Genomic DNA, 21,317 nt, shown 5'->3' with positions numbered 1-21,317 from the left:
GCATCTTGAACAGGTGGTGGAGAGGAGGACACTGAATAAACTGTTGTATATATTGGACAACCCGGACCACCCTCTTCACCACCTACTGCTGGGCCAGATGAGCACCGGCTGATTCAGCTCCGCTGTCACAAGGACAGATACAGGAAAACATTCCTGCCAGCGGCAATAAGACTTTACAACCAAATACCTCTGGCTAAATCCTTGTTTACTTGAACTTACTTGAACTACAACACAACACATAATACATATTCCACTGTACATACTCCTTTCACTTAACTTAATATGTTCTGCTCTGCTATTTTATTTTATTTACGGTGTATGTATTGTGCATTTTTAATTCTATATTTTTTCCTCTTTATTTACTTTATTTACTGTACAGCTGCTATTGCACACAAATTTCCCCTTGGGGATTACTCAAGATAGATTTCTATCTATCTATCTATCTATCTATATATCTCTTCACATTTTAGTTGAAGATCCCTGCTCTAAAGCAATTACAGAGCTCCACATCACCTGACAGCCACTGCTTGTCTTCCCCACTTGAAGTTTGGAGTCAAACTGCTCTTGTGAACTTGGAGTCGCTTTTGTCTGACAGTCGGTTTCTCTGAGGTTGTGGCCCTTTAAGTGACACGGGCAGGCTAACATGTTACCTTTGTTAGCTCTGAAACGCTCAGACGTTGTATTTACAGTGCCGCATCGGGAGATTTAGATTAAAACTGAATCTCTTTGTCATTCTCCCTGGGAGTCCATGCTGTTACCATGGTGACAAGAAGCTGCCCTGTAACTGTGACTCTCCCGATACCCTTGTAGCTTGAACCCCCCACTCCTTCTATCGAAGCGTAAACCCCTCCCCACCCTCTCTCTTACACTAGATCTTAGTTCTTTTTTTCTGTCTCATCAGAGGAGGACAGACGAGAGGCATCAGAAGTATTTGTTTCTCCTCATTTACAGTGTGAATCATAGTGATTCAAATTTAATAATTTCAGGAAACAGTTTGGATGAAACTAAAGATTTAGCTCAGATGTATTTAAGACTGTAGCCATACGCTTCAGGTTGAGTTGTAGCACAAGACCACCTGGGTCTCTCCTGGTCTGGTCTGAGAGCTAGCAGGATGTTCTGGAAGAACACTGCATGGTCTTGGGACAATGCAGCAGATAATGATGACGCTGGTTATTTGCTCCCAACAGAGGAGCCCAGGAGGACTCCGGACTCCACTTCTGATGTGGACCTAAACCGCATCACCACCACCACTGGACTAAAGTCATCAACAAACCACAAGGCATGGACCAACCATAACCCCACCAACCTTAGCTACACCAGAGAGAGCAACAGCACCCAGCAGCTAATGGTGAGTGATTTTGACCAGTGATTTGTGACTTGTTGGTTCCGCATGTACTTTGGTGACTTGGTGGTGTTGACTTGTGATTTGGTGACTTTTTGGTCTTCATTTGTAGTTTGGCACATGGTGGCATTGATCTATAATTTTCTTCCATATTGTTTGTATACGTCATGTTGTTGTTTAGCTACTTTGTGTTATTGCTCCAGTTGTTGTGCATTTTGAAGCATCTCCACTAAGACTAGCAGCTAACTAGCTGCTAACTAGGGCTATGTTGACGACCAATCCGATGAGTGCTGTTGTAATCAGAAAAGGACAAAATGTGTGTGGTTGACTTTTCTTCTAAGACTAATCAAATATTCACATATGAATAATTATCTAGTGAGTCTTCTTCTACGGCCAGCTATCCAAACTGATTAAATGACAGCGTTCACATGGGGTGGCGAAGTATGGGTGCTTGTGTGTTTTTGTTTGGGAACCTTCAGTGAGAAGAATAGCAGGAAACAACAAACTCAGTGGATGTATTTCTGCGATAAGACTTAAACTCCCTGGTTGCTCTGCCCTCTAACATCCAGTGGACTGCTGAGCCACTCACTCGGTGGTTTATCTGGACAGGTACTGCTGGATTGGACATGTTTTGTTGCTGGTCTTTTGAAATCTGGATTTGGATTAGTTCGTATTCTTTGTGTCTAATGTCTGAGCCGGGAATAAATGTATTTCATAACATCCGGCTAAGATAGATATAGTTCTAGTTATGTAAATGCAGACCTGGTTCGGACCGTTCTGTTGAAGTGGGGATGAACCATGATCCAGCACTCTGAATCCAAGCTGGCTTCTATCTGGCTCTGGTTTTCTTAAAGAAAGGATCTGAAGATGGACGGGCAGACCTGCAGGATCTGAACCATCAACCTGCCGTTATGCACACTATCCACCGGCTGTGTCGAATCTGCATCGGACAGAACCTGCCACAGGTCTGACTTCATCAATTATGAATTAAGGTTCACTGGGTCTGATTAGAACTCTGATGGGTTCTGGAACTGATCTCTTCTTGATGAGGTTCTTAAGGAAGTGAATCTGCTTTAACGGCTTCTCAACATCTGAGGGTCTAAAGTCAGGGGAGTTGAGTATCAGACAGTAGAACCCAGTAAAACCTAACATAGTCCAGTAAAGTCAAGTGGAGTCCAGTCCTCGTTTCCGTGTTCAGGTCTCTGTTACCTAGGTTTCATTAAATCTGTTGTTTACTAACAAATATCACAATTTGTGTGTCATAATGTGTATGTTTTTGTGTCTGTGTGCGTGTGTGTTTGAGTAGGGTACACAAACGCTCAATTAAAAATAAACCCTAACCTTTCAGTTGAGGAGCCTCTGGAGCTCATTCAGCCCTGAGATCTGTCTTCAGGCCACCTCTCATCCCGCAGCTTGTATTCAGCCATAAGCTGTAGAGGTGCACTATGTAAACGTGATGTCACTGTGATTTTACCTGAACACCATATGAAAGGACTAACATACCCTTTATGCAGTGCTACCATGGATCCACACTGGCCCACTAAGCATGCTCATTAGCGTTTCCTTTAGCCCCGCCTCACAGCCTCCTCATTCTCATCGAAATGAGACTAGTGTCATGATGAACCAGAGGAGGCGAAATATTGAACCTGTGATGAACAAGAAGCTGATGGTGTCACAGTGAGGTCACGTCCATCACGGTTCTTAAATGCCAGATGTCTCTGAGAACGTGTGAACCAAACTAAACCTGCAGAGAAGCACAAACACTGAGAGTCCTCCTTAAAGACCTCCTCCGTGGTGTTTTAATATCCGCCTGTCAGTCACAGCTGAGGGACATTTAACTTTCTTTGTGCAGAGAAAACTCTCAGGCGGACGCAACCTTTCCTGGTTGTCATAGTGACACACAAACTCCTGAATATGTCAATATTGCTGAACACCAGCAGCCACTAAAATCTGCGATGATTATCCTCTGTAGGGCAGGAACCTCATTCATCCTGTGGAAAGCAGGAAAAGAAATAAGTCCAGTGATAATCTTGATAGTTGTAAAGACTAACTTAATTAACTGAATGAAGTGTCACAATGTATCAGGAACAGGAACAATGGCCATTTGTAAACGCATATGTACAGTACTAGTCAAAGGTGTGGACACAACTTCTCATTTAAATGAATATGAAATTGTGTCAACTTTTGACTGGTACTGTATTTATAACTACGTGAACTTGTATATGGATATAGAGGTACATGGATTTTTACTTGTATATGGATGGGTACTTGTACATGGATTTGTATACGTTCTTGGATGTAGAAGTATATGGATGTTTGCTTGTATATGGAATTAAAATGACATGTATGTGTACATGTATATGTGAGCTGGATCTATGCAGTACAAGAACAAGCTATTTGTACTTGCACTGCATAGATCCAGCTCAGTGTTTTTCTTCAGGTGAACGTTGTTCGAGGACAAGACGGATTTGGATTCACGATCTTCTCCGACAGTCCAGTAAGAGTTCAGGGGGTCGAATTAGGTGATTCTTCACAAACTATTAATTGTTATTGCTATTGTTTATTTAAAGTAGAAACAACATTATAAACCGTAAACCGTGCAAAAAATGTATATGCAGTATGAACTTCTATGTCACCTGATTGGACCAGGCATCACCTCCTGGTTATTGGATTATCGACTTATTGCCTGTTTGAGAAAAAAGCATTTCCGGTCCAGAGGTGTAGCAGTGAGTTAACACTCTTTATGTGTCTGTAGGAGGTCCGGCTCATCGCTCCGGCCTCCGTCAGGGAGACTCTGTCCTGCAGCTCAACGGTCTTCCTGTCGAAAACTGGAAGTGTGTCGACCTCGCCAATACCATCAGGTAGCCCCGCCCCCTCCGAGTCAGACGTGCTACCTGTTACCTGTTTGGTTTACTCTCAGTCTAGCTAAGCTTTATATGGAAAGGCTGTTCATCTGTTGGGTCTCTGCAGGCCTCAATCCTGATAGAGAGATTAATCAAATCTCAGCTAAACCACTTCTCTCACAAAGTTTACATTAAAAGATGTAATTGGACATGGATTGTTTTGAGGTTGTATTCATATATCCGTTAATCATATACAGGAGCTGTTCGTCTCAGATTGTGTTGGTAGTGTGGCGAAGTCTACCTGAGCTCAGGTCAGGATGTGATGAGTTGCTCCACCCACCAACAAACAACCAGGTGAGTTTCTAAAAGAAAGAACATCTACTGTTCACAAACACAAATTATTTAATTTGATTAATTTCATCTTTTTCTCCTAGACAACAGGCAGAAAGCTGTTACCTAACCCCACACACAGTAAACATGGCGGCAGACTGGGTCAAGGGTCTGTGGTCCGGTCTAGTTTGGGGGTTCTGGATTCTGTGTGGAAGGACAGGACGGAGGACCACGAGGAGGTGGAGAAAGGGGAGCAGGAGAAAGATCAGGAGGCGACTCAGTACTTCTCTCGCACCACCACACTAAAGGGCACCCGTGTGACATCATCAGATGGAGACAACTACATCTTCCTTTCCCCTGTGATCCCAGGAGGACAGGTGAGCCTGAGGGGGCGGTGTCTATCAAAAAGTGTCTTCTTGCCACAGACAGAACAACCTTCGGAAAATTCAAGTCTTGTTCTCACTTGAACCTTTAATCAGACCCAGAAAGAAGGGAGACCTTTAACCAAACCCAGATAAAACTTTTTTAATCAGACTGAGAGCAAACACTCTAAGCTTTTAAGGCTTGAGTAGAACCCTGTAGCTTACATTGAACCCTGACATTTAAATTGAACCCTGAAGCTTACACTGAAACATGAATCTTACATTGACTTACGAGGCTTTTTGTTGAACCTTTCAGTTTGATGTTGTTTTTTTACGGTAATGACATTAATGCCTTTGTGTTCCAGCTGCTGCAGCCGGTTTACCATGACAGTAATGGAACCATCGGTAATATCACACCGACTATTGAGCGTTCACATAGCATCAATGAATATATTGATTATATATATGTATATATATACCTGTTACCTGTGTTGTTTATCCTCAGGCCGTCTGTACCAGACTCATCCCAAAAGAGGTCAGAACCTCGTCCACGACCCTAGACCTGGGTTGTCAGGGCGACTTCTCAGTAGTTACACCTCCACCTTGCCCCCCTCTCTATGCACCTCCTCTTCATCAGCCCCACCCAGTAACTACAACGACTACCAAAACTGCAACATCATCCAATCACATCTCCCCTGCTCTGGCTATGGAACCTACGTCACCCCGGAGTCCAAAACCCTCATTTTCCCCGTCTTTGTCCAGGTCAGAACCCAAAACATGAAATAAATTTTAAAAAATCCATCATATCCTAGATGAATCTAGTTTGGGGTTAAGACGGATATTCCGATCTCCACCACATATGAAAATTCCTGGAGCCCCGATCATTAAATCAAATGTCTTTCTGTAAAAAACAGAATCACTTTTAGGGGAAGCATATATGTTACTTAAAGTTATTGTAACACCATCTATTTTTCCCTCTCCTTTCCTTGTATGTTACCTATGTTACGTCCCTAAACTGTCTAGGGGTGGTGGAAATAATAAACCCAGGAGATCAGGGGCCTATTGCACGAAACCAGGATAAGGGATTAAGCCTGCATATTCATGTTATCCTGGATGAATTTAGCTTGGACTTGGTTGCACGAAAGCAGGTGGAATTAAGCCCAGCCAAATAACCATGGCGATTTATTCTTTGCAGCTAGCCTGCTACAGACCAGGCTAACAGCCAGGCCAAGATTAATCCTTGAGTCTCATATGTTGAATCAGCTGCCGCTCTGATCCGAAACAAACGTGTTTAACAGTTATTCCGTTGTCTTCTGAATGTGAATTGTAAGAGTACGCGTTCAAGAATTGGAGCCTGGTCGGGGTTATCAAAAATTCAGCCGAACAACTTCTCGCGTTCTGGGAGATTTATTTGTCAGATCACAGGTCAAGTATCAGTGCTGCATTTGCAAAGGCAGGAGCAGTTCAGGCAGCACACAGGCCAGAAGAACAGCTAACTAACATCAGCAAGAACATCATGTTTTATAACCCTTGAAAGACAGAGAAGGAAAGATTCCTATTGGCCCTAAACTGGCGTAGAGGACGACCTTCCATTCCCGCATCTAAAGATCCGGTCACATCCAATGTCCGGACTCCTGACTTAACGTAAACATCAACAAACAAAGTGTGTATGTTGAATAGTGTTGGTGTGTCTCTAAACCCCCCTTAGGCTGGCACATCTGCTAGTTGACCCGCAGACCTTGCATTCCTCAGCCAGGACAGAAACTGACTCCTCATCCTGTCAGACTCGTGTCTTTCTGCTCGGCACATCCTGCTTCCCCCCTTACCTAACTCTTAAATCAAGACAAGACAGCGAACCCCCAACTAAGCCCGTGAAAAGAACTTTTGACTATCAGTTTTGCATGTGATTTGTTTCCATTAACATGCATTACTTTGTGCAATGCTTTGTTCGAGGATTTCCAGCGCATCATACCACAGAAACAGCATCGGTGAAAATTACGAATGATTTTCTACTTGCATCGGACCAAGGACTCATCTTTTTTCTTGTCTTGCTGGACCTCAGTGCCGCATTTGATACCATAGACCATTGTATCCTGTTGCAGAGACTAGAACATTTAATTGGTATCAAAGGAACTGCACTCAGCTGGTTTAAATCCTACTTATCGGACCGATCCCAGTTTGTGCTTGTAAACGGTGAATCCTCAAAGACCACCAATGTTGGCGACGGAGTCCCACAAGGTTCTGTACTTGGACCGATTTTATTTACCCTCTATATGCTTCCTTTGGGCGATCTTATCAGGAAACACTGCATAAACTTCCATTGTTATGCAGACGATACTCAACTGTATCTGTCGATCAAGCCAGAAGAGACAGACCAGCTAGTTAGACTTCAAGAATGTCTTGGAGACATCAAAACTTGGATCACCGGCAACTTTCTGATGCTAAACTGAGAAAAAACGGAAGTTATCCTGATAGGCCCAGAGCGCCTTCGAAGCCAGCTGTCACGTGATACAGTTGTTATGGATGGAATTGCTCTGGTACCCAGCAGCATCGTCAGGAATCTGGGAGTTCTCTTCGACCAGCATATGACCTTCAACTCGCATTTAAATACTTCAAGGACTGACTATTTTCATCTACGTAACATATCAAAAATCAGGAACTTCCTGTCTCAAAGTGATGCAGAAAGATTAGTTCATGAGTTTGTCACTTCCAGACTGGACTACTGTAATTCTTTGTTATCGGGCTGCTCTTGTAAATCTCTTAAGCTTCTCCAGTTGATTCAGAATGCTGGAGCACGTGTATTAACAAGAACAAAAAAAAAAGATCATATCACTCCTGTAAATCAAGAATAGATTTTAAGGTACTTCTCCTCACCTACAAGGCACTTGCTGGTGAGGCACCGTCGTATCTTAAAGAGCATGTAACACCATACTGCCCTACAAGGCAGCTGCGCTCCATAGATGCTGGGTTACTTGTTGTTCCTATGGTTTTAAAAAGTAGGCTGGCGGCCAGAGCCTTCAGTTATCAAGCTCCTCTTTTGTGGAACCAGGTTCCACTTTCAGTCCGGGGGGCAGATTCGGTCAGCTCTTTTAAAGTAAAACTTAAAACTTTGCTCGTGCCTATAGTTAGGGCTGGCTCAGGTTAGCCCGGACCAGCCCTTAGTTAAGCTGCTATAGGCTTAGACTGCCGGGGGACTTCTTAGGACACACCAAGCTCCTCTCTCACGCTCTACCATAATTCACGTTTTATTAATGCACATGACTAATTCAGCTTATTTTCGGGAGTTTTTTGGGCTTTCTCCCATAGCAGGTCTCCGTAGATCGTAGTTCCTTCTGGACGCTGGTCCTGAGACCTGCCGTGGCCCTGCTGACGACATTACATTACAGGTCATTTAGCAGACGCTTTTATCCAAAGCGACTTACATTACACTTTAAACCCATGGCTTTTTCACATTTTTTAGGGTTAGGGGTCTTCCTCAGGGACACTTCGACATGGAACATGGGGCAGCCTGGAATCGAACCACCAACCTTGTGCTTCCCAGCACACCTTCTCTAACCCCTGTGCCACGACCCCCCATGATCATCCATCCATCCATCCATCCATTGTCAAATCCATTGTCTTATCCTGCACACAGGGTCGCGGGGGGGCTGGAGTCCAGCCCCCAGCCGATGGTGGGTTTCGGGACAGAGGATGTTGTATGTGTACAGACTGTAAAGCCCTCTGAGGCAAATTTGTAATTTTCAATTTTGGGCTATACAAAATAAAATGAAATGAATTGAATTGAATTACTTGTTGTTTAGATCAGTGGTCCACAACCTTTCTTTGCCTCACGGTCCGTGAGTCACGGACCATTTTCATGTCAGACAATATTTAGCAGACTGGTCAAGAAGATCCAGCAGATAATAAACACGTCGAAATAACGAGGGGTTAGTAGTCGCACAGTGAGGACTGAACAATTGTAAACGTGATGGGGCGATATATAAAGTCCCATTAAATAATTCTATTTATTAAACTCGTCTTGTACACAGTTCTCTGTATTAACGGATGTCAGGTGTTTGATATTGTGTTCCATATGTGTCCCTTTCATTTTTAGCCTCTGAACCTCTGCAGTCCCGACAGGACCCTGCTGATGTCAGAGGAAATGGTTCTCCACCAGGCCCATATCCTGCCTGCAAAGGTAACAGTACAAGTAAAGGTATTAAAATACTACTATTATATACTATTACAGTACTACCGCGATTGAAATACTGAAAGTGTTACAGTACTTGTCCTAAAATACTACAATTAGACATATACAGTTCCTGCAAATCAAAACGATTCCACTCTGTTTATTATATTATATTAATCATTGACTTAACATGACTATAATATACTATCGTTGCTCCAGAATGTCTAATATTACTGTATTAAAGAAACACACTTTTGAGTGAACCTGATCCTGAAGGATATGACACACGCTGACATGCAGTTACACACAGACACACAAACAAATGTACACACAAGACACACAGAGGCAGGAAATCTGCTCCTATTTAGTTTCATATTTTCAGTGAAGATGATGCATCTTCTGCACAACTCTAGCAGATCAAAGGTCACTCTAGAGGTCAAAGGTCACAGTAACATGTTCTATTTACATGGTGGTGGCATCATTACCACTTCTATGTGTGTCTGACTGTCTGTGTGTGTTTGTGTGTGTCAGGTGACGGTGTTGATCTATAGTGACCTCCTGCTGTTCACCAGAGAGGACAAAGCTGGACGTGGCAACGTCCTACAGAGTCCTTTGTACCTGAACACCCTGCAGCTCAGAGAGGGTATGCACACACACACACAACATGGTATATACCTCAGGTCTTTGAATATGACGTCCTCTCTGTTCATTAATTTTTCATTGATATGTTTATGATCACAGCCAATCAGAAGGTGTTATTGGTCAACTGTACTGTGTGTGTGTGTGTGTGTGTGTGTGTGTGTGTGTGTGTGTGTGTGTGTGTGTGTGTGTGTGTGTGTGGGGGGGGGGATAGTGCCCTCTGAGCCGCTGCACATCTACTTCCTGCAGAGCTCCCAGGCTCGGTGGCATCGTCTCTTCATTCTTGAGACGTTCAGTGTTGAGCAGAGACTTAGAGTCAGTCTCTGTCTCCATGACAACGTCCAGTCGGTAGCTCAAAACCACCAGGTAAGCCTGGTAACCGTCAGGTAACCACCAGGAGAGGAAGTGACACGTGACCATTTTGCATCCCCTGTAAACATTACATTACATGTCATTTAGCTAATGCTTTTATCCAAAGCAAATTACATTGCATTTTTAACCCATGGCTTTTAAAATTTTTGCCCGGGAGCAATTAGGGATTAAGTGTCTTGCTCAGGGACACTTAATGACATGGGACATGGAGCAGCTAGGGTTCGAACCGCCAACCTCACAGTTCCCTGCGTTGTTCCGTTTCAGTGCCTTGTCGCCTCATCCTCCTCGCCGCGTCACCTCGTCCTGTTTTTGTTGCCTCGTTCCTGTCGCGCCGTCTCGTTTAGCACCCCATCCAAAGGCCTCGTCCCTGTCTCAGCGCTTTCCCTGTCTTGTTTTCTTGTCTCGTCGCCTCGTCCCTGCTTCGTCATCTCGTCGCCTTGTCTCTTCCTTGTCTCATTGCCTAGATCCTTTCGCCTCATCTCGTCGCCTCGTCCTCTTCTCGTGTTGTTGTTCTTGTCTCAACCCTCTCTCGTTGCCTCGTCGCCCTGTCCTTGTTGCCTCGTCCTCGACTCCTTGTTCTTGTCGCCTTGGGACAAAGTCCCCTTCCTATCTCAGCGCCTCGTTCCTGTCTTAGCGCCTCATCCCCGTCTCGTCCTCGTCTCGTCCTCGTCTCATCGCCTCGTACTCGTCCTGGTTTTGTTGTCACTTTGTCCTTCCTTAAACACAATATTTTATTCTGATATTTGAGTCCATACTGCTCTGAATGTACTGTTTGATGAGATATTAACACCTTCTCTGTTCTCCTCGTTCCTGTCTTCTTCTACCTCCTCCTCCTCAGCTCTCAGACCTCCCCTCAAATTTTGGCCTCCTCTCCCTGGGTCAGTCTGACCTTCTCACTCGGGCTTCCTTCTCTTCCTCTTCATCTGATCCTCCCCTCCCCCACCCAACCTCCTCCCTCTGTGACCTCCTCACACCACCCTGCCCATCTCATTACAGCTCCACCACTACCTTCTCCTCCTCCATTCCTCTGTCGCCCTTCTCAACTCTCACCCCATATGCTTCCGCCTCCTCACCTCCTTCTAGATCTCGTCAGCTCCTTCTCCAGCCCTCTCTCTCTCCTGTGGGAAAGGAGAGAAGAGGGACAGAGGAGGAGAGGTGGAAGAGGAGGCCTGAGGAAATGGAGGAGCAGCAGCAGGTGGAGGGCACCTCAGAAACATTAGAGAATGTGGAAAGAGTCGGGGAGCGGGGCTTCCTGCTCAGCTCTCATCATCTCCACATGATGGAAGAAGAAGAGGAGATTAGTGATGAAGAGGAGGAGTTGTTCACCTTCACCCCGAGACCTGCAGATCTGCGACGCTCTCTCTCCGAGGGTTCTTTACTGCAGGAACCTCGGACGTCCCGCTCCATGTCCGACAGCATCACCCATCATCTCACCAGCCCCTTGAACTTTGACGCTGAACCCGGGACAGGGTCCTTCCCCCGCCACCCTTCCATCCACGCCCTGAAGAAACAGCTCACCAAAGAAGGGGGGTCACTGCACCACATGCTGCTGCTGCTCAATGGCGACAAGGTAGACCATTCGAGACCAGTAAAGACTAATGGACATACAGTCAGTCGGATATTACAGACGCTGACAGCAGAAACTAGTCAGTAGAATCTGATAGAGTTCACATGGAACCAGTAGACCTCTGTAGAGTGGTATGAACCGTAGAGCTCAGTATAGTCTGATGGAGTTCACTGGGGACTAGTAGAATCCGACGGAGTTCACTAGGGACAAGTAGAGGTCAGTTGAGTCTGATGGAGTTCACTAAGGACCATTAGAGTTCGGGAGAGTCTGGTGGAGTTCACATGGAATCAGTAGATCTCTGTAGAGTGGTATGGAGTTCACTAGGGACCCGTAGAGCTCAGTATAGTCTGATGGAGTTCACTGGGGACTAGTAGAGTCTGATGGAGTTCACTATGGACCAGTAGAACCTGATAGAGTTCAATAGAGACGAGTAGAGCTCTGATGGAGTTCACTAGATTAGATTAGATTCAACTTTATTGTCATCGCACAGAGTACAGGGACCATGAAAGAGACACAGAGACACCGAAATGCAGACCAGAAACCATGGTGGTGAGTTCAGCAGGGGTAAAGCAGGTTGCTGCTGGTCTGGGAACGGAGGGCCATGTAGCACCTCCCAGAGAGGAGGAGGGCAAACATGGCTAGGGTGAGAGTTGTCCTTCACAATGCTGCGCAACCTCCGCAGACATCTTTTGTGCTGGACAGTCTCAATGGTGGGGAGTGAGGAAGCCATGATGCCTTTTCACCACCCTCTGGAGAAATTTCTGGTCTGCAGCAGAGCAACTGCCGTACCACACCGTGATGCAGTTGGTGCGGATGCTCTCGATGGAAAACAGGATTTGAGGTGAGGCAGGACCAACTCTTGGACTTGGACTCGCGCAACAGGAAGGAAGTCATTAGGCTCGCTGCCTTGGAGTGTTTCGGCACCGGCACGATGGAGGTGGTTTTAAAGCAGGTGGGGACGGCTGCCTGAGCCAGTGACAGGTTAAAAATGTCAGTCACAGCACAGTTCCTGAGCACGCGCCCGGGGATGCCATCAGGGCCAGCAGCCTTGCGTATGTTGATCCGGTTCAGCACAGCTCAGCAAAGTCTGTTGGAGTTCACTAGGGACCAGTAGAGCTCAGTAAAGGCTGATGGAATTCACTAGGGATCAGTAGAATTCAGTCGATCCTTGTGGAACCAAGTAGAGTCTGATCAGTTGTTGTTTTGTTTGTTCAGGATAAAGATGTGAGAAGCTTTCAACCGAGGAAGAATACCAGGAATCTGTAAGTACACACACACACACACACACACACACACACACACAAACAAACACAACCATGGAGTCGCCTCTTTATTTCCTGTCTCTCTCTCTTATCATTATCCCCTCCTCAGGGCTGCTGGAGTTCGTAGCTGCCCGCTGTTTCTACGGCAGCAAAAAGACACCACCTTTTCCCATTGTAACAGTCTGAAGAAAGCTCTGAGAAACAACAGGTGGGAACACAGATGTTCCAAAGAAGATGCTAACTGAGCTCACCTGGCTCTGACCGGGTCATACTGGGTCTTACCGGGTCCCTGTGCTCAAAGGTACCTGTATTTTGTCTTACAGGCCGTCTACAGGAGAGGTGATCAGGTGGGCGGCGAGTTTGGAAGCTCTCTTGACTAATAAGTGTAAGACAACAGTTCCTTAGGGCGTCTACCCCTGCATTTTGTAATCCTTTTTCAGACCTGGAGGACGCTGGATGTTTATGCTTGATGTATGTTGTATGTATGTTTATGTATGATGTTTATTTAGATTCCCATAGATATGATGATTAGAACACACGTAACTAACTTCTCTAACGTCTAACGTCTTGTGATTGTTGTTTATGACTCTTTTTCGTGTCCTTATCCTGGCGTTCTTCACCGTTTACTCATCTTGCTGCTCACTTTCCATTTTTCAGATGGTCTGGCTGTGTTCCGCTACTTCCTGAAGTTAGAGTTCAGCGAGGAGAACTTGGACTTCTGGTTGGCAGTGGAGAGATTCAAGAGGACCCGCCCCCTCAGCAAGATGGTCTCCAGAGCTGCAAACATCTACGACGAGTTTGTTGCTGTCAACGCATCGAGACAGGTACTTGTCTGTCTGGCGGTTCGTCCTCTTTTTGGTCTAATGATCATCGGCCATGTGACCCTGCTGCTCCCTGCCTCCAGGTCATAGTGGACTCTTCTGTCAGGGAATCAACCAATCAGGGCCTGCGTGTCGGTGTTGACCCGATGTCTTTCCAGCTGGCTCAGGATCAGATCTTGAGCCTGATGGAGAGTGATAGTTACCCACGATTCCTCAAGTCCCGCCTTTACACCCAGTTGGCCAATGGGTCTCTGGGCCTCTACCGGTTGGTCAATCATGAGTGAGGAGGAGACAAAAGCACCATCCGATTGGGCGTCCGTTCCACTCATCGGTTCAGCCAAGAGCTCGCCAATGACATGAAACTAAGCTGCATCATTGGAAATATAGGATCAAGTTTTTCTGGTCTCCTGTTCAGTTTGGTTTCTGTACTACATATCTCAAAAGAGACGGGTGGAAATACTTCAGTTTTGTTATAAGCCTTAGTTTACAGAAGTTAAACTCTAACAGATGTTTTCTTCGGTTATACTCTTTAGTCTCTTTTTGCAAAGCTAAAGAACTAATGTTGTGATGTTTAAATGTCCCCATTTGTACTTACAGTTTAGTGGCTAGGGTCAGCTAATGTAACGATACTGCCACTATAAACCAACATGTCAGCTTTGTTTATTGTTGTAGCATTTTAACTGTTAGCATGCTTACACTCTAAACTATAATGTTAGCAATCACATTTTGAGTAAAAAACAGAAACTTTTAGTTTGTTTTTCTTTTTTAGTTTTTATAGAAGCTCGTAAAAGAAGTTGTGTGAGTTTGTGTTTTTTAGACATAAAGAGATAGGTTAAAGTACTGGAAGACAATTAGAAGACTTGTGTTCTCACCTGTTGGATGAAGAGACGACGTGATGAAAAATAAATGATAACGTCGGACTTTCTGCTTCTTGTTCTTTGTTTTTATTTCCAGTAGTTTGATGACATATATATCTGTATCTAGATAGACTGATAGCTTATTTTACACTTTTCCCCCTTCCAATACCTTAAGCTTTAACCTGAAACTCTAAATATAAGCTATACATGTTACCATTTGATTGGTATCAAAGAAACTGCACTCAGCTGGTTTAAATCCTACTTATCGGATCGATCCCAGTTTGTGCTTGTAAACGGTGAATCCTCGAAGACCACCAATGTTGGTCACGGAGTCCCACAAGGTTCTGTTCTTAGAGCGATTTTATTTACCCTCTATATGCTTCCTCTGGGCGATCTGATCAGGAAACACAGCATAAACTTCCATTGTTATGCAGATACTCAACTGTATCTGTCGATCAAACCAGAAGAGACCGACCAGCTAGTTGGACTTCAAGAATGTCTTGGAGACATCAAAACTTGGATGACCGGCAACGTCCTGATGCTAAACTCAGAAAAAGGGGTCGACGTGGCGCAGGGGTAGAGAGGGTGGGCTGGGAACCACAAGGTTGGTGGCACCTAACCCCTAAATGCTCCCCGGGCAAAATGTAAAAAAGGTTAAAGGGTTACCCCTAACAACAAAAGAGCAGGAGAGGTAGGTGAGGGAAGACATTACTAGTAGTCATCTCCAGTCAGCATCGGTGTTGTTCCACCCTTCCCCCCCTCTCTGTGATGAATGGCCAGGTGAGACGACTGCTGGAGAGACTCCGCCACGGAAAAGCTGCAGGACCTGATGGCGTCAGCCCCAGAGTACTGAAGACCTGCGCTATCCAACTGTCTAACAAGTCCTGCAACGTCTCTTTAACCTAAGCCTGAAGCTGGAGGAAGTCCCGGGGCTCTGAAAGATGTCGTGCCTGGTCCCTGTACCAAAGAATTCAACTCCATCTAGCCTCAATGACTATCGACCAGTTGTCCTCACATCCCATGTGATGAAGGTGCTGGAGAGGCTGGTCTTGGCCCGCCTTCGGGCGCAGGTTAAATCATCACTTGACCCTCTTCAATTTGCTTACCAACCTTGTATGGGGTGGACAACGCCATCATCTACCTGCTGCAACGAGGCCAGTCGCATCTGGATGGAACTGGTGGCTCTGTGAGAATCACTTTCTTTGACTTCTCCAGTGCATTCAACACCATCCAACTACTGCTTCTGAGTGAGAAGCTGTTTGTTAATGCATCCACCATCTCCCTGATTACTGACTATTTCAGGAGGAGTGCAGGGACTGTAGTGGAGTGGAACTTTGAACGTGGCCAAGACCAGAGAGATGGTGGTGGACTTCAGGAGGAAGAAGACGTCTCCACAACCATTGACAGTTCTGGGTGAGAAAGTGGACAAAGTGGTGGAATACAACCACCTGGATGTCTCCATCGACAACAGACTGAACTGGAAGGCCAACATCAATGCTGTCTACAAGAAGGGGATGAGTCAACTCTTTTTGTTGAGGAAACTTCGATCCTTTAATGTGTGCAGCTAGATGTTGGAGTTCTACCAGTCTGTTGTGGCCAGTGCTCTGTACTATGCCATTGTCTGCTGGGGGAACAGCATTGGAGCTGGTGACACCAATAGACTTAAGAAGCTGGTGAAGAAGGCCAGCTCCATCATTGGCTCCCAACAAGAGCATCCTGAACAGGTGGTGGAGAAGACGACACTGAAAAAACTGTTGTCCATATTGGACAACCCGGACCACCCTCTTCACCACCTACTGCTGGGCCAGCGGAGCACCTTCTTCAACAGGCTGATTCAGCTCCGCTGTCACAACGACAGATACAGGAAAATATTCCTGCCAACGGCAATAAGACTTTACAACAGAACACAACATAATACCTCCGGCTAAATCCTTGTTAACTTGAACTTACTTGAACGACAACCCTACTGTCTTAACTTCATTTTCTAATTGAATTTAATTGAATACATATTCCACTGTACATACTCCTTCCACTTAACTTAATATGTTTGCTCTGCTATTTTATTTTTTTGTATTTACTGTGTATATATTGTGCATTTTTTATTTTCACTTTATTTGCTGTACTGCTGCTATTGCACACAAATTTCCGCTTGGGGATTAATAAAGTTTATATCAATTTATCAATAATAACAATAGCATGGCTATGAATAATAATAACAAAAACTTTAATAATTTTCACAATGAACAAATGATTAATAATAATGATAATAAAAAGAAACAGCAACAATAATAGCAGATCTACCAACTCTCACGGTTTCGCCGTGTGACACACGCTTTTGCATGTTTTCACACGCACTCACGCCACACAACAAATTTCTCACGGCAAAAAAAGAAATTCGGATTTTGGGCCGAAGCGCGTTCGTTCCTTTTCAAACTCCCCGACGATAGACGGCGCTAAGGAGCGCGTCTGTGAACCTATTCGCTGCATAGACATCCTGTTTACCCCGAAGAGTCCCGGAGTTAGCAACGGAAGAAGGTTTTCAAACAGACACAACCGCGGGAGAAACTAAGGAGGAGCAAAGACTAAGGTATGTTAATGACATGTGGTTCAATTAAGTACTCACTCTCTTAAACTTTAATTCTTGAAAGACATTATTAGTTGTGTTTGTGTGATTTTGAGTGGTGAATGTAAACTGTCACAACAAGCAGCAGGAGAGCACCTTGTTAACCTCTTGGTGTACTGCACGCTCAAAACATCATAGCATTGTTTATTAAGCCTTAATAAACAATGCTTGATAAAAAAAGATACTAACCAGCTTCTGATCTCCTTCTTAATACCTCATCTTTTGTTATTTTATTTATGTGTATTTATATTATGTGTATCCATTGTTTTGCTTTGAAGGGCTACTGTTTAAGCACTTTATTTGTTGCACTTTTTTGTTTGATAATGAAAAATATTTTTCCCTAACTAAACTTGTCATTTTTTGCTGAACATGAATCATTAAGTGCTCTTAAGAATACTTATATAATTATTAACAATATAGGTGAGGTTTTAGTTAAGAGTTAGTTGAATACCATTGTAATCAAAACAACCTAAATTGGTGAAATCTTAAACACAGGTCTATTAATTAGGCTATGTTGTGGTACATAGACAGTCATTGAGGCACAGCAATAGTTTTCTGGATGAATGTTCAGCTCAAGTCTAGAAGGCCCCACAAGTCATGAGCAGATGAACATGAATCAGAATAAGTTCAGGCATACCACCCAAAAATCCACTGGAATGCATGAAATGACATCTACTTAAACCAGAATGTCCTTGGGGTGGACCATCAGCTACGTCTCTGCTTCTCAGAATGTAACCAATGTTGTCCACCTCCAGCAGGCCGCCCCTCTCAACGACGTTGGGCCCCACAAACCACCAGAATGCAGGGTACAACATGGGTACTACGCCAAATGAATTCCAATTTCCTGATATGAGCCACCAATGTGTGTGGCTGCGTGCGCGGCAAAATCTTGGTCACCCCCGACAAAATCTCACTCCAAGTTTTTTTGAAAAGTTGGCAGCTCTGTAATAATGATGAATTATAATAATGATAATAATAACAGCAGTTATTTCGTGCTTTTGCAGGGGATCTCCAAGATCACAAATATAAAGAAACCATTTGATTCTGATTCTTATAAACGGTAAATAACAGGAGAAACTGAGAGAAGGACTGAAGATGTTTTATTAGAGAAACAGAGAGAACACATCAGAGACATCAGAGACCAACTGAACCTCAGACCATCAGGTGAACCCGCTGGTGGTCCTACCCGGCCAGGATGTGCTTGACAAACTCTGTGTAGTTGATGAGTCCATTGGCGTCCTCTTGTCCGACCATCAGCCGGTCAACCTCATCCTCAGTCATCTTCTCCCCCAGTGTGGACAGGACGTGGCGTAGCTCCGCCCCCATCACCGTGCCGTTGCCCTCCTTGTCAAAGACCCTCAGGCCCTCCACAAAGTCCTCCAAGCTGCCTTGTTCTTTGGACCGGGCCACATGCTGCAGCATGGGCAGGAAGCTGTCGAAGTCCAGCAACTTGAGGTTCATCTCCTCTGCTTTTGGCCTCCCCAGGAGCTTCAACACCTCCCCGTTGGTGGGGTTGTGACCCAGTGCTCGCATCACGTCACCGCACTGAGCGAAACGGATCTTCATCTCAGCCCCCGGCGTCTCGTCAAACAGCGTGAAGGCGTCTCTGAACTCCTCCATTTGGTCGGGGGTGAACTCCACCACGATGCTCTTTAGGTCCACCTCAGGGGGATTGGACACTGGCTCTGAAGTTTTGGGTGGAGGAGGAGGCTCTTCCTTCTTTGCCTCCACCTTCTTCACCTCCGTCTTCTTTGGCTCCACTTTCTTTGGTGCCATAGTGCAGAGAAAAAGGGCGGAGATGGAGGGTTTTTATAGGAGCGAGACTGAGATAGAAAGAGAGAGAGCAGCAGGCCAAACATGGAAAGAACCTGGAATAGAAGCACTCAAAGAGAAGATAAGAGCAGATAGGCGAGGAAGAGAAGCTGACAATCATAAAGTGACGAGAAAAAGATTCGTCATGATGCAGTGACTCAAAGTATATATTAGTTAGTTGCGTTTTATTCAGTCATTGCGTAAAATACAATGTGTAAAGCATATATACAAACTAATATATATTGCGTGCGAAAGGTTATAGGCAGAAGTATATTCAGCAGCTAGTATATTCCTATTCCTAAATTATTATTAAGTTACATACACATACACACACATACATATATGCATAGCTACATACCCATATCCACCACTATATACTATATACATACATACGCACGCAAACACACACACACACACACACACACACACACCTATCATACACATTTCATTTGCCCTTGTAACCCTCCAATATAGCTTTTCCTTTTAAAAAACAAAAAAAGACTTACAAATTCTTACTTCTGCTTTAGCATTGTTCCATTATTGGACCCCAACAGAGATACATCTTTTAATCCCATTTTTAGCTTTTTGTGCAGTGAACAAAATCATATTTACACTCATGTATTTGTAAAAGAACTTTGTCTATGTCTTATTAGTTTACATCCTGTCTGCTTGTTTAATTAACCCTCTTGTCATTCCAGAACCTTTCATCCACGCCATATCTTCTGTCAGCTCATTCCCTTATTAGTCGCTTACTATTTAGGTCCCTCACTTACACGTCTTACGTCTGCCAGATTATTGTGTGTTATCATCAACCTCTCCAGCGTATCCTGATATTGTTCCTGATCTGCCTGTTTTCCCGACTACTCGATCCAGGATTTTTGCGGGCCCCCTTTTTGGATTTATTTGCCTGTTGGACTGACCTCCGAGTTTTGACCCTGTCTGAACACGAGTAAAGAACTACTTGCATTTCTGTTTCCGAGTAGTGCTTTTGGGTTCAAGTACCTGTAATCCTTATGCTTATTCATGACATATTTTATATCGTTCTATTCATTTGACATATATCTTTCAGCGTTTTATAGGTTGACCCCCACACCTCCACACAATATGATATGTAAGAAAGTATAGGTGAGCAATAATTATATGCCAGGCCTTAGAAGTTAGTAAATCTCCAGATGTATACATTATTGCTATTGACCATTAATATGATCAATATGTTGTCTCTATGTTAGTTTATGATGGATCACTACCCCAAGGTATTTTGTCTCAAAAACTAATTACAAATTATCTGACTCCCCCCTCCACCCTGGCCATTTTGCACTTCAATTATGCCATATTTGCACTACCATGCCTTCATACTTACAAATTGGCTGCTGAATATACATAGTGCTCCATGTATATTTCATACTGTGCATATTATTCTTATTTTTATATATACCACATATATATACACTGCACTTTATCTGCTTTCTTTCACTTCTGGTTAGATGCTAAACTGCATTTTGTTGTCTCAGTACCTGCAATGACAATAAAGTTGAATCAAATCCAATCTAATCTAAAGATTTGCTGTAGAACACCAGAATTGGAATGTCCACCACTGGCACCCTGTGCTTTTCACAGATGAGAGCAGGATCGGCCTGAGGACTTATGATAAACGTGAAAGAGTCTGGAGAAACAAAGGAGAAAGCTATGCTGCCTGCAACGTCATTCAACGTGGGTCAGTGATGGTCTGGGGAGGCAAATCCATGCAGAGAAGCGCAGACCTCTACAGGCTAGAGAACGGCAGTTTGACTGCCATTCGGTATCAGGATCAAATCCTTGAACCCATTTTCAGATGCTGGTGCAGTAGGTTAGGGTTTCTCCTGATGCACATGCGGGCAGTACCTGGAGGATGAAGGGATTGATACAATGGAATGGCCCTCACAATCACCTGACCTAAATCCCACAGAATTCCTCTGGAACATTATGTTTCAGTCCATCAGACACCGCCAGGTTGCTCATCAGACGTACTTACTTACTACAGAAGCTCACTAATGTCCTTGGTAAGATCTTGGAGGACATCCCACAATACATCATCTGGGGTCTCATTAGGAGCTGAGACATTGTCAAACATGCACACAAGCACATGGGGGCCACTTAAGATATACAGAAACATTTTGAGTTGGGATTTAGATTGCGTACGAAGAGTGGGTTAAGCTGTATTTATGGGAATACCGGAAGAGGCATGTTGGTCCTGCTCATAAAATTAGACCAATTAGCTTCACTAAAAGTTTGTTCTTTTAAATACCAAATCTTACAAGTAATGAGTAATCACTTTAGAAA

The 21,317-nt window shown here is 44.3% G+C and overlaps 2 protein-coding genes across 3 annotated transcripts; one reads left to right on the top strand and one right to left on the bottom strand.

Annotated features, from left to right (window-relative positions):
• Positions 1-476: 476 nt before the first annotated feature.
• Positions 477-14,627, top strand: LOC120831328 (regulator of G-protein signaling 3). 2 transcript variants are annotated; one of them, XM_040196709.2, is made up of 17 exons: positions 477-1,348; positions 2,197-2,307; positions 3,783-3,864; positions 4,098-4,203; positions 4,443-4,539; positions 4,620-4,892; positions 5,243-5,282; positions 5,383-5,639; positions 8,971-9,054; positions 9,577-9,688; positions 9,899-10,050; positions 10,895-11,626; positions 12,839-12,885; positions 12,995-13,093; positions 13,209-13,270; positions 13,543-13,709; positions 13,790-14,627. In XM_040196709.2, exons 1-17 carry the CDS (start codon positions 1,112-1,114, stop codon positions 13,988-13,990), a joined length of 2,859 nt encoding a protein of 952 aa, XP_040052643.2. In that variant the 5' UTR covers positions 477-1,111; the 3' UTR covers positions 13,991-14,627. The 2 variants fall into 2 exon arrangements, with proteins under 2 accessions (XP_040052643.2, XP_040052645.2); XM_040196711.2 differs by lacking the exon at positions 2,197-2,307 and having other exon boundaries at positions 479-1,348.
• Positions 14,628-18,269: 3,642 nt separating this feature from the next.
• LOC120831372 (myosin light polypeptide 6) lies at positions 18,270-18,984 on the bottom strand. Its single transcript, XM_040196787.2, has one exon. The coding sequence runs from the start codon at positions 18,960-18,962 to the stop codon at positions 18,369-18,371; it is 594 nt and encodes a 197-aa protein (XP_040052721.1). The 5' UTR covers positions 18,963-18,984; the 3' UTR covers positions 18,270-18,368.
• Between the last annotated feature and the right edge of the window lie 2,333 nt (positions 18,985-21,317).

The sequence above is a fragment of the Gasterosteus aculeatus genome, chromosome 13, assembly GCF_964276395.1.
Source record: "Gasterosteus aculeatus chromosome 13, fGasAcu3.hap1.1, whole genome shotgun sequence".
Taxonomy (NCBI): Eukaryota; Metazoa; Chordata; class Actinopteri; order Perciformes; family Gasterosteidae; genus Gasterosteus; species Gasterosteus aculeatus.
The sequence above is the reverse complement of the archived record's forward strand: the minus strand, read 5'-3'. Positions and strand labels throughout refer to the sequence as shown.